A 17,229-nucleotide genomic window follows, 5' to 3' on the forward strand; every position below is an offset into this window, starting at 1 on the left:
CTCCTGGAGCTTACAGACTGGTGGGAGTCAGGGTATAATATAAATGCAAATCAAGTAAACAAAAATCAAAAATGCAATTATAACTTGTAACAAATGCTATAAAAAACTGAACCAGTTTAGTTTTAAAGGTCTGTGTATAGAACAGATAATCTGAAAAGGTAACATTTAAGCTGAAGCCCTTTAAGAATGAAAAGAAACCAACCATGTAACGAGCGAGAGAAAAGCATTGCAGGCCAGGGAAGAGCATTGCAAAGCACTGAGCTGAGAAAGAGCTTGGTATGGTTGAAGACCTGGAAAGAACCCAGTATAACTGGAGCAGAGGATGAGGGAACTGTCCTTGAGATATGGTGAAGACACAGGCAGAGGCCAGGAAAAGCAGATTCTGATAGATTCTTCTAAATGTGAAGAAAGCACACTGAAGCTGTGTTCTCCAATACAGTAGCCACTAGCCACATGTGGCTACTTAACTTCAAATCTTAATTAATTAAAATTAAATTAAATTAAAAATTAAACTTATCAGTCACACAAGTGACATTTCAAGTCCTCATGTGGCTAGCGGCTGCTATATCGGATGTGCAGATAATGAATATTTCCACCACTACAGAAAGCTCTATTGGACAGTGCTGCAAAGGGCTCTAAGCTAGAAAATGACATGATTGGTTTTCCTTTTTAAAATATTACTTTGGCTACTGTGTAGATAATCAATTAAGGAGAGACAAGAGAGTGAGGCTGGGAGATCTGTTAGGAGGTCACTACTATAAATAAGACAAGAGAGGGTAATAACTTGGACTAAAGAAATGGTAATGGAGGTAGAGAAGAGTGTAGAGATTTAAGATACATTTTGGAGACAGGAGCTACAAGATTTGTTGAGGGATTGAGTATGAGGGAGAGAGGGAGGGAGGAAAAGGATGACAAGGATAGAAGGATAAATGGCACTATTTTCTGAGAGGAGGAAGTCTTGTGGCAGGGAGATCCAGTTTGTGAGGTAAGTTTGCGAATTAGGGTTGAAAAACTAAACTCAGAGGAGAGACTTACCTGCAAATGTATTTTAGGAGCCATGAGAAACTTAGGTTGGGTGAAATAAGCAAAGCAGAGAAGAATAAACACCGCATGTCCTCGCTTATACGTGGGAGCTAAGAGAGAAAGAAGGAAGGAAAGAAAGACCACAGCGGTGCATTGGACTTGCAGAGGGAGAGAGCATACCGAGGAATACAAAGTGGAGTGGGGGGTCGGGGGGGAGGGGGATAGGGAGGGAGGTTGGGGATGATTGGGTGGGGGACACGGGGTATGATCACAATTTGTGCTAATGGGCATGCTGCCAGTATGGATCTGGCCATCACATCTGGGGCATAACTGGTGACAGTCAGCTTTGTGTCTTATGAATATTCATAACCAATTAAAAAAAAAAGAAAAGACATTTAAAGTCAAGAGAATGGACTTGTGAACCTAGGGAGAGAGGATAGAAGAGAGGACAGAGGAGGCTTAAGCCCTGAGGACTCTCAGTATGTAGCATCAGAGGGAAAAAGAGAAGACACCATCTTTCAAGCCCCTTTTCCTGTGAGAGTCATGGTTCTGAAGGTACAGAGTAAATTCTTAATTAATTTTGATGAATTCTTGAGTAACCTTTATAAGCATCCTGAGCTTAATGTGGCCAAAGGGGAAACTTGCAAGAACAGATAGCAGAGCCCCTCCAAGACCCTGCTAAAGGGAGTTATTGTGCTTAGTAGGCCAGGCTTGGAGTGATACTGACCTGGGGTCCACCAGTTACCACCTGTATGACCTGGGCAAGTCTCTTTTCATCTCTGAGCCTCATCTTTCACCTGTAAAAGCAGGTTGTGGGGAGAGTTAAATGGGATTGTAAAAGTAAAGTGTATAGCCCACAGTTGTATGACAAGTTCATCCCAAGACATATGCAGAATATTTAGACCTGGTTCATGAGCACCCCCTGCCCACCCCACAGGCACAAAGGCCCCCAATACCTGCAGGTTTTGATCTGGATTCCTTGGAACCCTTGCCTGGCTAAGCCAACCCATCCTCCACTACTGGATATCTTAGCCTGAGTGGAAGTGAGCAGACTTTTCATGGATGATCACTGTAATTCTTAATAGAACTGAGAATGTAGAACTCATTCAGGGTTTCACGTGATATGTCCTGCTTGATTGAAGAAATTGAGGTGAGTAGTAATTATTGAAAATGACAATGGAATCGGCACAGCCAATTTTAGGATCTTCTCTTTCCAATTGTTAAGTAAATCCCTAAGCCACTTGTTTATACTGTAATATTAGAAGAAGCTTTGGGGAGAAAGGCAATTTCCTTTTTGATGGGTTTGGGGGGAACTTGGGATGCTTTGTCTGGAAATATTAAGTTTACTTTGATACAGGATAGAATTCTTGTTTATCAAGCGTTACCCACCTGGAGAGCAAATGAGAAGAAAACCTAAGGGGGTGAAAAGAAGACAACCTTCATGATGGGAGGCAGATTTGATCTTTGAAAAGGAAAAATAGAGCTTGAAATCTCTTGATTTCAGATTTTGTTTTGACTCTTTTTTTTTTTTCCCCGTTCTCTTTCTTTTCTTTCGTCCAATAATACTAGATTTGAAAGGAGTCATAGAGGCCCCTTATCCAGTGTTGAGGAATCACCTCTTCCAAACCCTTATGTGTTGCCCAGTCCCTGCTGGAACCTCCTCTGTGATGAGAAACTACCCTACCAGTTTCTGTTGCTGAGTAACAAATTACCCCAAAACTTCCTGGCTGAAACCAACCATCATTATTTACTCACTGTTCTCTGGGTTGGCAATTTTGGCTGAGTTCAGCTGGGACAGCTCCTCTTTGCTTTGCTGCACATGGTGCCAACTTGACTCACTCATGCATTTGTGCCTCAGCAGCTGGGATGGCTGAGACATTTCTCCGCGTGTTCTTTTATCCCCCGCAGGAGTCCAGTGTGAGCTTCTTTACATGTTGGTGAAAACTTCCCAGAAGCAAGAGAAGGGCCAGCCCCAATGCACAGGCACTTTTCAAGCCTCTGCTCATCTCACATTTGCTAATATCCCATTGGCCAAAACAAGTCACCCAACTAAGCTCAAAATCACTGTGGGAGGGAACACACAAATGCACGGACACTGAGAGGAATGGGTCACGGAGCCACTGCAGTATCAGTCTACACCATTCACATCTGCTCAGAAACTGCTTCATTTTCAGCACTTCTGAGTGTCAGGGAAGGAAAGTTTGTCTCCTGAGTGGGAATTCAAGGATCCAGCTCTCATAGGAAGGTGGGCATTCAACAACTCTTGGATGTGATTCACGACTGATTTTTTTCCCCATGAAATCTTCTGTAGGCTGGAAAGGTTGGGACCTGTTCTCCTAGATAGGCCCTTAGCTCCCAGCTGCCTCCTCAGTTCCTAGCTACTCCTGGAGCTCTTATCCTATCCCTTAAAGAGGCCCCTTTGGAAATTCATTGTGCCACTGTTGTGACATATGTCAATCCATTATTTTAGTTCTCAGTGAAGTTCTATTTAAACTCATCATTGTCCTCACTAACTTCCTGTTGCCAGCGATCGATGTTCCTCAGTTTTCCTACTTTTTAAGTCAATTCTCAGCACTAAGACTTAGCACTTAGGCATCACCCAAATGTGTGTCTCTAAATCTCTTCCCTCTGCTGCTTGATTTGACCCTATTCATTGTAAGCATTTATATGTGCCAGGCACTGTTCTAAATTCATTCCTTGGATTAATCATTGAATCCTCATAATAATCCTATGAGATAGATATTATTATAAACTCCATTCTACAGAGGAGATGTCCAAGGCATAGAGGAAACACATAATTTTCCAAAGGCCACACAGCTGGGAAGTGGAGGATCTGGAATTCAAACCAGGCAGATATCAGAGTCTCACTCTCAGTCACGCCCCCTTACTGCTCCTCTGGATGCCAGGGTTACCACCTAGACACCATTTGTCATCCCTCCCATTCCATTTGTCCACAGCAGCACCCAGGAGCTTGGCCTCATTTAATAACTCGAGTTCTTCCTGAATAGACTTTCATGCTATGACCCTTCTTATTGCAGGTGCAGTGGGAATGCATCAACCCCAAGTACAAAGCCAAGAAAAAGAATTACAAGAACTCAGGCATTGTGATTCTGAATCAGTGCAAGGTATGTGCATAGCCCCCTCTTCCAGGGGTATGAATCTAGGGCTGTCTGGGAGGAAGAGTTTAGGTTGTATGGTCAGAGAAAAAGAGTGTCAAGAAGATGTGATCTTTGTCAGAATAAAAATCAAAAATTCAATGTATTAATGGACATACAATGAAAAATGTAAGCATGGGTGGTCTTGAGCTGTGGTGGCCAAATACATCCATCCCTTTTCCAGGGACAGTTTCGTCCCCCAAAACAGGAAAGTTCTGGTCACAGGTCAGGCTCCTCTCCATCCATGGCAGTGCCAGAGGGAGATCCCTAAATGGGCAGCCAACATTTCCAGAACACCTGCTATGTGTCTGTCACAATGTTCAGTACTTCACATGTGGTACTGCCCTCATGATGAAAGGATACCATGAGTTACCAGAGGCCAGGTAGGGAAGGTAGGAGGTGGGGAAATGTGGTGGACTAAGGGGTGCAAACTATGCTATCTATCCTAAATGAATCATTGTGCAGTATATGCATGTATTGAAACAACACAGCGTACCCCAAAATACGTGCATGTTAATGTTAAAATTTTTATAAAGGGTACCATGAAAACAAGACAATGGGAGAAGATTAAACAGCCTAGAAATTCCTTTAAAGGAGGCTCCAACTTTGCAAAGGATCCCTTGTGCTAATAATTAAACCTCTTAAATCACATCTGAGAGTAATTCTGCCACTGGTTGAGTATTTACTATGTTAGCATAACTACAATAAATTCTGTTTAACTCTTATCACAACCCTGAGATTTCTGCTTTCAAATGAGGTATGTAACTAGCTCAGACAATAAGTGATAGGTTTAGGAGCTGAGGTTTTAACCCACATCTGACTTAGTCCACCATATAAGACTTAAACTCCATCCAGATTGTGTGTGAGTATGTGTATGTTTGTGTGTGTGTGTGTGTACGTATGGTTTCTTTTCTAAAATTGGCCTCTCCATGGCTGCCAAAAGCTGCAGGATCACATCTTCACATAGCAAGATAGTAAAGGAAAAGACCGATTAGTCTGGCTTGGGTCACATGCCCACCCCTTGAGCCAATCACTGGGACTAGGAGATAATGTATTATGACTGGCTATCTGGGGTCATTGTATTAATCGTGTTTTTTATTTTCCACATTTTTTGATGCTTTGACATCTTGAGGCCTTGTGGACCCAGAGAGGGCCTGCCCCTCCCAGTGTTAACTAATTCCTAGGGATAGCCTGAGAGCATGCCTTTGATATGCAAACCAGCTAATCTTGAGTCCATAGCCACAGTCACCTCCCTTACCAACTCTCACGCACCAAGTCAATATTCCCCGTGTCTTATGTCACCCCAGGGCCAGGTATCAGACAACTAGAGACCTCTCCTGTGGCTCCAAACCTGCTGAAACTATCCAAATGATCTGATCCTAAGCCTGCTTAGCTGCTTTCCCTGCCTCACCCATTCCTTCCTGTGAAAATCACAATAGGCTTTTGCACACACTTTCCCCTCACTCTTTGTGCCTCCTTACTGACCCTGGTGCTTCCCCATATGGCCTCCTGTGTGGAGTGACGTGCCTCCTATCCTTTGGGGAACTGTGAGTAACAAACTCTTCTTATGAAGGCAGTCGGTTATTTTACCATACCTGGACAAGTTAAATCCTGGGTACATTGAAAACAGTCATGTGTCTATCCCTGTGCCCAGAGAAGTAAGATGAGAGATCTAGATGAACCAATTCAATGGTAATCTGTCTCCATAAGGTGACTATGCATGTTTCTGTTTTGATCTGTTATAAGTTGATCTTACAGTTCAGTGGTCAGAGGTCACTGTTACTTCACTCACTTCCAAGTTCCTATTTCCTTTATATACAGACACAGTAATAGGGTGTCCCAACTATCAGACAAAGCATAAAGAAGCCAGGAGCAGGTACTATTCAGAGGGCCAAGTGAACAGCAGCCCAGAGAAAAGTCTGCCAATAGATGCATGCCACCTGGAGGTGGTACCTAGAGAGACCAACATGGGATATTGTGTGTCAGTCTCTGAGAAGCTTCCCTGAGAAGCATTAGATGGAACCTAAGAAGTAAGGGCCAAAAATCACAGTTACTGGCTGTCCATGTGGAAGGATCCAGACTGTAAGCTCCATGACTGCAGGTACCATGTTTATTTCTTTCATCACTGTGATCACTATGTCCCTAGCATCTAGTGAATAGCAGGTGTTCAATAAATAATACTGAATAATTGAGTAGATTAATATCACTAAGAGCCAAGCATCAGAATCATAAAGGAGCAGAAATTAAGAACAGAAATTAGTAAGGCACATGAGAACACACATGATGGTAGTTGGCAGAAAGCAACTACCATACTGATTTCCGGTGCAGCGGTCAAAAAGATGGACTCTGCAGTCCAGACTTCCATCATGAGAGTCCCAGCTCCACCCTTTACTAGCTGTGTGATCTTAGCCTTGGTTCTGTCATGTACAAGATAAGTACAATAATAACAAAAGTATCACCTACATAGGGCTGTTCTAAGAATTAAATGAGATAAGGGATGTCAAGTGCGTGGCATACAGTAAGTGCTCAATAATTGTTAGTAATTATTGATTATACAAAAGGAAGGGTCTGACTGGAAATTGTTAGCAAAGGCCTTCTCAGGTCATTGTAATCTGGAAGCTGCCAATCTAGTTTACCTGTGTATTGAGAATGCTACCAGGACTAGGCTCAGACACAGGCAAGCAAGACTGAAGCCAAGTATGAGATGTTATTGATTTTAACATGGTAGTTACCCCTAAAAATATAGTTTTAGTCTCACCCTGGAGGCAGAACTAATTAAAGTTATGCATAAACCGAAAGAGAGGGGAGCAGGGGGTGATATTTGTAGCCCGCACACACGCATTTTATTACCATTGCTTTCTTTCTCTCCTTTAATGGAACAAAACCAACGGACTCATCTTTTTTTCCTAGGTCTCTTTCTGCTCTTTCCTCTGATTGAGCAGTCTATCCCCAAAGTTTAGGCCTCCAGTCTCTAAGGAAGCAGATCATGATGTTACTAACCCAGTTACCTCTCTTTCTCCTGTGCAGATTCACAAGATGCACTCTTTCTTGGACTACATCATGGGTGGCTGCCAAATCCAGTTTACAGTAAGTTGTCTCCATGTTTTTCTTATTCAGGGAACAAGGGATGGGGAATGGTGCTGGGTTTGGGACATGAGGAGACAAAAGTGCATTGAAACCCTGGGTCAGCTTTGTTCAAATCTCATTGCTGAGACATTGTATGGTATTATGTTTTTAAAAGGAGCTCGTATTCCTGTTTTCTCCAGTGAGTATGTTTTCAGCATCACATCAGGAAATTCATGCCACAGGTGGTTTGGGGAACCCTCCTAATGCTTCCTGGTCCTTCAGTATGTGAGGCATGGGGCAGTGTGTAGATTATCAGATTCTGTTACCTACTGAGAAGGATGGGAAGGAAGTGAGCCATGCTAGTAAGTTCCACTGAGCCAAGGCAGATGCCTTGGTGTATTCATGTGACCAAGACACAAGCACCAGTGTCAGTACCTAGGTAAGCCATCCAAACAGTTCATCAAGCAAGGAGAAGGTGCTATGGGTTGAATTATGTTCTCCAAAGCCAAAGGTTCATGTATTAATCTCCACTGTAACAGTGTTGGAACAGGGTAGGAAATCTTATTATGGTAATTGAAAGGTGGGGCCTTTATGAGGTGATTAGATTCTGAGGACCACACCCTAGTGAATGGAATTGATCCATTCATGGAGTAGTAAGTTGATAGTTTAATGAGTGATAATAGGTGTGGTCCTGATGGCTCTATAAGGAGCACAAGTGAGCAGGTTAGATGTCTCTTGCTCAAGCCATTCGCTGTGTTGCCCTGCATCGCTGTAGAGACACTACCAAGAACAAGGCCCTCTCCAGATGTGCCCCCCTGGACTGTGGACTTCCCAGCCTCCAAAACAGTAAGAAAGAAATTATATTTCTTTATAAATTACCCAGTTTCAGATATTCTGTTATAAGCAACAGAAACAGACCAATACAGAAGGTGAATTCCAAAGATTGGAGAACCAGGTTGAAATCAAGGTTGATAAGTAGAGTAGGTGTCTAGACTCCATGGGTGGATTTAGGATTATCTCCTATATATAATCTGTGAGCCCACGGGATTTACACACCTCTGATATATATTTGGGTAGGTGGGCTGGGTATTTTTTAAAGTGCCCATGTAGGGCAAGTTTGTGAGTCCATCTGCCCTGGAACAGCTTGCTTTCACTGACATAATATTCAAAATCCTCCTAGGTTTTGGGCAGATGTTATCTCCAGAAAGAGAATCCCCAGATAACAAAAAGACAGATGTTCTAAAACCCGCAGGAAAGCAACATAGATGTAAACAAGAGAGATACAATCTGTACAGCATTTGTTTCTCATCTTACAGAAGTGTACTCATGAAGGTTAGCCCTGTTCAGCTCCCTAGATTGGTTCAGTCATGTGAGGAAAGCAAGGAAAATGCATTTAATTTTTTTGTCCAGGTTTGGGTCCAAGAGAGTAGACAGAACCAATGTATTCCTGGGACCAGGGATAGTAGTACTCAAAGGAATAAGAGGGGAAGTCCTAAGGGGATGAGACGAGTGGTCATTTGTTAGAACAGCTTTTCCCTAGCTAGAGGCTTGTCCTCTGCTCTAATCTCAGAGAGGTCTACCTATGTCTTGCCTAAACTCAGAGCATTGTTCACTTACCCCTGGATAATTACAAGAGCTGAGCACAGAGTGTGGCCATTTCTTTAAAGCCTAAGATTCTGTAATGACACAACCAGCAGCCCTCCTACATGCACACTGTTATATACAGAAGATAGCAAACATATTCACCGTGGGCACACACACCTAACTCTAGCTGTCCTGTAGCCTTGTTGCTGCTGTGGGTGTAAATGGAAGTAGGGAAGCAGGCAATGTCATAAAGGAGAGCTACTGAAAATAGTTTTCCAAGATCTTAGGCAAAGGAGTGATTTCAGGAAACTATTTATAGGCTTTCAAGGGAAAGCTCTATTGATTTCATTCTGTCAGATTCTGTAGATGCCATGCTCTTGAACAACTCTTTATTCAACCTTCAGGGGCTTGCCTTGCCCTTGGATTTGTGCTGCAAAGAATCAGCCCCAAAGAAATCCAGAAGTTTAACTCCAAAGAGTTCCCAGCTCCACATCCTGACTCTCAGTTGTCCCTGTGGCCTGCGTGACACAGGAAGATTGCCCTCCCTGCTCTGGTCTCCCCTCATTTCTCACTTTGCTGACCTTCCCCAACTGGGAGGTAGCACCTCAGTGTTTGTCACCAACGCCGTCCCAGTCCCAGTTTCTCATCCCCATAGACCTCTGGGGGGTGTGAGCAGGAAGAGCAGTCTGGAGCAAGGAGTAAGAAGAAGAGAAGAATGTACAGATGAATGCTGAAGAGAAGGGGACAGTCCATCAACAGTTCCTGCCACAAAGCCCTTCCCCCTGTAGTTTCAGGTTAAGGACTCAGAAGAGGATTGCTAGGTGTTCCATTTTGAGTGTTCTATTAAAGAAAATATACCAGTCACTTCAATGTCATTTTCCCCCAAAATTAATCCAACTCTCTGATTACAAAAATTTTATACCTTCAGCAGTACAATCTAATGTGAATTACAAGCTGTAATGTAATCTGTTAATAAAAATTAATATGTCTTTTTTAATTTGGTCTATGAGTATTATCTGCCTAATAATCTTATTGAAATCATCTGTATTAGTCCATTTCTGTTGCTTATAACAAAATACATGGAACTGGGTGATTTATAAAGAAAACAAAATTTATTTCTTACAGTTTCTGAGGCTGGGTTGTCAAAAGTCCAGGGAACACATTTGTTGAAGTCCTTGGTGGTGACAGCAGGGTATCACATTGCAAAATGGTGGAGCAGAGAGAGAGAGAGAGGGAGAGAGACAGACTCTCCTCTTCTTTAAAGCCCTCAGAACCACGCCCTTGACCACCATTGTTAATCCATTCACTAGTGCAGGGTCCTACAATCCAATCACCTCTTCAAGGCTCCACCTTTCAGTTACCATAACAGGATTTCCCACTCTCTTAACAGGCACAGTGAGGACCAAATTTCTAATACATAATACTTGGGGGACACAATTGAAGCTTCAGTGAGTTTGAGGGGGACATAATTCAATCCACTACACCATCTGACAACATGGGAGATGAGAAGTAAAGAAAAGAGGGCTTCCTGGCATAGATAAGAGTAGAGGAGAAAGGGAAAAATGGGTACTTTACTGCAGTAATTGCACCTCTCAGCCTTTCAGAGGCAGAAACTCCCACTGGCACATAATGTGACCCATGACTTCTGAACAAGTCCCGTAGCTTTAGCCAAGACAACCTTTCTGTCTCCCTGGAGAACGACTTTCAGGAGCCAGAGGTGACAAAAAGTTCTGGATGTTCTTCATTTCCTCCTCCAGATCCACTCTCCATCCTTCTACTGCCTGTGCCCCGGGAGGTCAACCTCTTTGGAATCACTAGCAGAGCTTCCCTGCACTTGGCTCTTGCTTGGGTTTGACCAGTGGGAGGCATCAGTCAGAGATCAAGGAAGAGGAGGAGAGAGAACATGGAGTATTTATTCCCCCAGCTTTATGACTGCCAGGCTGTGGTTTGGCAGTGACCTTATTCCTCTTCAGAATGTCACAATTCCCTTCAGGTGCCCTGTTCTGCAGATACTCCTCTTACTCAGTTCTGGTAACTGCTCCTTCCCACCCTTTCTGGTAGGTTTCCCTTAACCTTTCTCACCTGTTTGTGAATTGTTCCTTTATTAAACTCTCCTCAGTCACCTTTTTTGAGTGAGCTGCTTGTTTCCTGTAGCAACTCTGACCAATGTGCATTAAAAGCAGAGGCTATGAGAAAGCCTCTTCCTCTTCCATAGATGCTGCTGTTTCTGGTTCAATCTTAAGCATGTTAAAGATGGGGCATCTTTCTCTTTGGGTGCCAGGCTGCTCAAAACAATTTTCTTGAGTTGTAATGAATTGAACACTAAACCTTCAAAGGGAGGTAAGTTTTAGGGGAAAAAAAACAAATTGGATGAATAAATATGGTACTGAGTTTTTTGCTTTGAGAAGCATCCTCGTGAACGTAAGTAAGTGTGCACTCATATAGTCTGATGATAAACACCAAAACCTTACTAGGGTTAACATGAATAAATAGTGTGTATTTAGAGTAGTGTTGGGGAAGAAGTTTCGGGTCAGAATATGAAGGGTTTCAAATTCTGAGGATAATTTGGTGGATAATGGGATGTTCCAAAGGATCATGAGCATCACACTGAAGCAATGGGCACATGCTTTCGAGAAGTAAATCTGGGAGTGTTTGGTATTAATGGTGGTGAAGGGAGTATAAAAGTTGGAGGAAGAAGAGATTTAAGCCAACTGCAGCAGTCCTGGTGACAGATAAAAAGAGGCTAAACTAGAGCAGCAGCAGTAGGAAGAGGCATCGTGGAAAAGGAGACAATAAACCTCAGCCTGTGGTACAATGAGGAGACTGAAAGCAAGCGAGGGTGATGACTTCAGGGTGACTCAAGGCTCTTGTGCCTGACTGATAGCAAATGGCGGTCCTGTTCATGGAAATGTGCAAGTCAAGAGGAGCTGCAGGCAAGATGATGAGTTTGTTTTGGGACACGTTGGAGGTACTTTCAGATGTCCCAGTGGAGATGGCACTTATGAATATGGCTTCAGGGGACAGGAGAGAGCTATGTGTATATGGGTTTGGATGAGATGGCCAAAGAAAAGGAACCTGATGACAGGAAATTGTGGAGGATTGTCATTTAGCGGCAGAAAGAAGAGGGACAAGCAGTAAGAGAAGAGATGCCAGAGGAGAGGAAGGTCCAGGAGGAAGCAGTAACTCAAATGCCCAGGAGGAAAGAGTTACAAGATCAAGGGTGACAATGGCATAGGCTAAAGAGAAGTCAGAGGGAGAAGCATAAGTAGACTTGTGTCATCTTCAGGGAGACCCAGGAGTGAGGTGTACACAGAGGGTGAGTGAGCACAGCGGGTATAACTATTCATTCAAGAAGGTTGACAGTGAAGGGAAGGCAAGAGAGAAATGGAGGGTGGCAATTGTAGGACTGAAAGAGGGGTGGCTTTAGGTTAGAATCCGACCATGAGCATTTCCCAGTGGAGGGGAAAAGATAAATGAAAGAGCTGGTCCTGGTCAGTGCTTCTTATTCTTTTTTGGTCAGGGTGACTCAAGGCTTTTGGGTCCAGTTCAGATGATACATGATCTGTATCCTCTTGCTAGGAAATGCACACACCCAATTTTGCACACAATTTTGGGAGCAAGGGCACCCCTGAGGACAGTCCTCATACCTCATGTGAATCCTCGAGTCATAAGGACTCTATGACAACTGTCATGGAGGAGGTGGGTGAAGGGGAAGCAGAAACTACAGGGAGAGACTGGGTTTGGTGCATGGCACAGCCACTAAAAATAAAGCCATATACTGGAATTTCACACCCAAAATACAGAATTATAGACAGTATAGAAGAGACAGATGCTATAAGGTATTTGGAAAGAAAATGGTAGAAGAATTAAAGATTTCCTTTGAAAGTTATTGCTTTTCAGGGGCATAGACATGTTCATCGTAACAGATTTTTGCAGGGACAAGCTGTAAGCAACCTAAATGTCCAACAATAAGATAATGGCTATGTAAATTACAGTATCTCCTTTAAAGGGACTATGATAAAACCACTTTACATTACAAAGATTAGGTAATAACATGAGGCCATGTTTATGACATAACGTTAAGTGGGGAAAAAAAGAATGTAAAGCAGAGCTACTCTATGATTACAACTGTGGAAAAACATATGTACCATAACTAGAAAGGAAAAGAAAAATAAAATATGACTTACCAGGCTAGTGGAATCCTGAGCAGTAATTTTTTTTCTTATTTTCAGCTGGCCATTTGTCTTTGTAATTTTTTAAAATTGACAGTGGTATTGCTTATTACCTCTGATTTTATAATCTACATTTTAATAATATACTATGATATGATATAAGGGCAGCTAAATTTTTTTTCCCCCTGGCAAGTGATGGTTTTTAGTCTCCCTCATGAGTCTGGAGATAAAATATCTATCTTCAGGAGGTAGCCTTGTACCAAGAAGTCTCTGTGCTCTTTAAAGTTAGCATTAGTGGAAATAGAACAGAGTGAAAGGTTAGGTTTATTTTAGAAAGCAACAGGGAGGCAGTAAAGATGGGATTAAATTGAGAAATAAAAGCTAGAAAATGACTGGAAAATGCCAGTTTGCGGAGGTGGCTACCAACTCTGCCTGGTTCCCTGAGCTTGCAGAACCACCACGTTTTCATTTCCTGATATGAAGCATTTATGAAAACCTGTGGTTCTGGTATGTGCTCCAATCTTCTCAGCGAGCAGCCCCAGAACAGGCGCCTGTTTCTTTTTCCTTCTTCCCAGGAGGCCTCTCTCGTATTCAGCAGAGCTGTGGAGCAGGTTTGCAAAACCTTGTGAAGTTAGAATGTGAAATGCTCCCTCCTCTCCATGCAGTCCCCGGCGCATGGAGCTACTTCTGGGAAAAGGCTGGAAATGAATGATGAGCGTCTTTCTTTGGGCGTTTTTAGCTTCTTACATGAAACAACCCCACTCTTTAAATCCTTTCCCTTCGTGTGCCAAACGGGCCATTTGTGAGTCTCCTGGATATTGTCTAAGGGAAGCCTCTGTGAAACAGCTTCTGGTTATTTGCTGCATCTGTCTTATCACCTGCAGTCAATCTGCGAACTATCACATCCTGGGGCAGCTTTTTGGGGGGATACAATTTGGAGCTATACAATGAGCCTCGTAGATGGAGGGACTGTTTCGTCTGGACCATTTCTTAAACAGCAGGTTAAATTCTCCTGTATTTTCACAAAAATTGAGGAGTCTCAGGCAGGTCATCAGCACATGAGACAGTGTCAAGTGCAGCACCGGGAAGTACAGGTGTGATGCTTTCGGTGGCGAGGAGTGTGGTGGTCCACGACGAAGGGCATCGAACACAAAAGTGAGCTGCAAGATGCTCGCTATTGACAAACCAACACTTGCCAGTGATTTACCTTCTAGATAAATCAGAGCAGAATCAAGGTACTCTCCATAGCATCATCTCTACACTCTCCAGAATTCCCTAGAGTTCTACAGCACTTTCCTCAGTAAGAGAAAAAAAAGGTGGTTTTACACCCGAGCTTCCTAGCACTGCTTTTACATTTTAAACACTATGTGCACATGGACCAGGTGCCATTATCTTTCAGGCGTGTCTCATCAGGAGGAAAAGGCTGAGGATTGTGGCCCTGTGAGTCGAACTTAGTAAGCCCGGGAGGCCCCCAGATGCATGATTTCTTCGAACGCTGTATGTCAAGCACCCCTCAAGTGTTTCTCTTGGAGAAATTTTCCTGGAATTTTCTGCATGTGGTTGGACCTCTGTGTGGCTGGGGCCTTGTGGTAGATACTGGTGAGGTTTACCCTTCTTCTTGCTCACAAAATACATGCAGGTTTCCCCTACCTGTAGCTTTTCATCATAATCCTTGATTAAAAGGACCTTCACCTATTGTCTTCCTCTCTTTTTTCCAGCAGATTGGCTCTCACCTTCAGGGTGAAACCCACCTCAAAAGATACTGGATTTTGTTGGTCCCTTTTAGTCACTTCCAGTCATCCTTAGTAACACATTCTGGTTGCCCTTTCCCTACCGTTTACAACTACTCTGGTCACAAAGAGCTGGACATTCAAGGCCGTTCTTTCCTAAATTACTGTACATGACTGGAGGTAGGGAGACAAAATTCCCTTCATTTTTTATGGGAATCATTATACCTATGAGAAGTCTTAATATGTTGGTCAAGACTTACATGTTCTCGTGGGTGTATAATGGTATAATAGAGAAGCATAGTCTTTGGAACCATACAGACTTGGGTTTAAACCCGGATCCACCCCCTATTACCTGTGTGACCTTCCTCACCTTTAGGCATCAGTGTTTCATCAATCAAGAGGAGTAACAACCTCCACCTCCCAGAGTTCTTATGCAAACAAAATAACATACTGCCTGTAGGGCAGGTAGCACAGTGCCTGACACACAGAAGGGTTTTAAAAAGGCTACTGTTCTCCTCTTCCCTTTGTTATGCAGAGCAAGGGCAGCTAAAGGTCAGGGAAGCACTGAGTCTTCTTCAGGTGACCTTTTCTTTTCACACACTATTAGTACTAGCGTTTCGTAGGTACCGCCTTGTTAAAAACATCTGGGTATTCTGAAAACAGAGTTTGAATCCTGCCTAAATTTATTTTCAACATAGTCCTGTGGAGGCATGAAGAAGAAAAGGAAAAAAATCAGAGATAAAAACATAACTTCATGAAAGAAAGAAAAAGAGGTTGTAAGTGAGTTACTGTCAGCACATTGTTTTTCTTTTCTAGTCACTTCGATTTGATATCAGGGTTACAACGTCAGACATGAGTAACATTTTTTCCCATCAACTTTACTCTTTAAGAAGCACCAACAAAGCACATGGCATCTTTCTCTGGCCTTTCAGAAGTAATGTCCCACCTTAATAAATCCAGTAGGGTATTCCGGTTATTTGTCATAATAGAATTTACCAAATATAACACAAATAATATGTCCCATCTTATGATCCCCAAGATCATATGAGAAAATAATGACCTTTCTGTCATTAGTGAGCCAATGAATGTGTTCTACTGTACCCAAGAAAGAAAACAATTTCCCTGGTGACTCCTCATTTCAACTTCCCCCACTTTAAGCTTAAGCATTTTTTGAGAGGTTTTTGCTGGGTTAAATTTTATTTAGATGGTGATGTTAGAAATCAGAAAAAAATGTTTCTTCTCACTTTAACGCCCTCGGGCTTAAGCACTTGTTGCTGTTTGTTGCTAAGAGGTGTTTGGTGAGTCAACTTTTACGTAGATCATTATGATGTTGGGGGTCAAAAAACTTTCAAGTTGAAGGGTAATGACTCCATAGCAGCAGCAAGAGGTTTCCCTTCTCCACATCCCACTCACAATGCCACAACATTCAGGCTTCTTCTTTGGTATTGGCAGGAGTCCCTACATAAATGGGAATCAGAAAGCTGAATGCCTTACACAGAACTGCTGCTTGCAGAAAATTTTGTTAGAATCAGTTTAACACATTTCTCTGCAACTGGCCACTCTTGGAAATACAACAATGGCTTTGTTATGAAGACCGTACCTTTAACACAGAATTAGTTTTTAAGGGATCTTACCTATGCCTCAGAGATGGAATTGTTCTGCCCAGGGAGCACAGAAATCTTTTCTGTGAGTTGTGAAATTGCAGGGCAGGTGTTCTGTCCTCACACTTCCAGCCTGATGACGTGGATCAACAAACAGGACTGGGCTTTCTGACCTACATGTCAATCTCAAGTTCCATTTTAGACATTGAGAAGAGAGGATATTGGGGAAGAGGGGATCGAAGACTGTAGAAATGGCCTCAACCAAATTAATGACCAACTTTTAAGCTAATTAATTTCTTCTCTAACTTTCTTTATTAACAGGGTATGTAATGTGTTGCTTTTTTTCCATCTGAGGCCAAGTCTCTGTCATCACTGATCACAATTCCTGGGAGATAACATTCATTTTAAATCCACTGATTCTTCTATTTTTCTCCTCTAGGTAGCTATAGATTTCACTGCCTCAAATGGGGACCCCAGAAACAGCTGTTCCCTGCACTACATCCACCCTTACCAACCCAATGAGTACCTGAAGGCCTTGGTAGCTGTGGGGGAGATTTGCCAAGACTATGACAGGTAAGAAACTTCAGGTTGGCTGGAACCTTGTCATCTTTCATGTGAGTTCACATGGTCCTTGGCTGATCCTTGGCAGAAGAGTGGAAATTAAGTCTAGCAGAATAAAACACAGCCCCAAATGTTTCATCCTTTCCACACTTAGAGAAACTCAGTGTCTGCCGTGCTCACCAAAATCCTTTCTCAGCTTTCTTCTCTTAATTGGCTTACAAGACCACAGGACAGCAATTTTGGTTTCCATTTTAAGATGTCTTAGTATGTGCCTTGCTGCTCAAAGTTTGTTCATGTACTAGTAGCATTCCAGACCTACTGAACTAGAATCTGCATT

General features: G+C 42.8%; 1 protein-coding gene across 1 annotated transcript in view; it reads left to right on the forward strand.

The window, feature by feature from the left end:
- The window catches only part of CPNE4 (copine 4), a 354,676-nt gene that overhangs the window by 303,132 nt on the left and 34,315 nt on the right, over positions 1–17,229 (forward strand). The window contains exons 8-10 of the mRNA XM_063114381.1: positions 4,062–4,148; positions 7,206–7,265; positions 16,771–16,904. Coding sequence (XP_062970451.1) covers positions 4,062–4,148; positions 7,206–7,265; positions 16,771–16,904 — 281 coding nt within the window. The remainder of the gene's footprint in view (positions 1–4,061; positions 4,149–7,205; positions 7,266–16,770; positions 16,905–17,229) is intronic.

This window comes from Cynocephalus volans, chromosome 11, assembly GCF_027409185.1.
Source record: "Cynocephalus volans isolate mCynVol1 chromosome 11, mCynVol1.pri, whole genome shotgun sequence".
In the NCBI taxonomy this organism is placed as follows: Eukaryota; Metazoa; Chordata; class Mammalia; order Dermoptera; family Cynocephalidae; genus Cynocephalus; species Cynocephalus volans.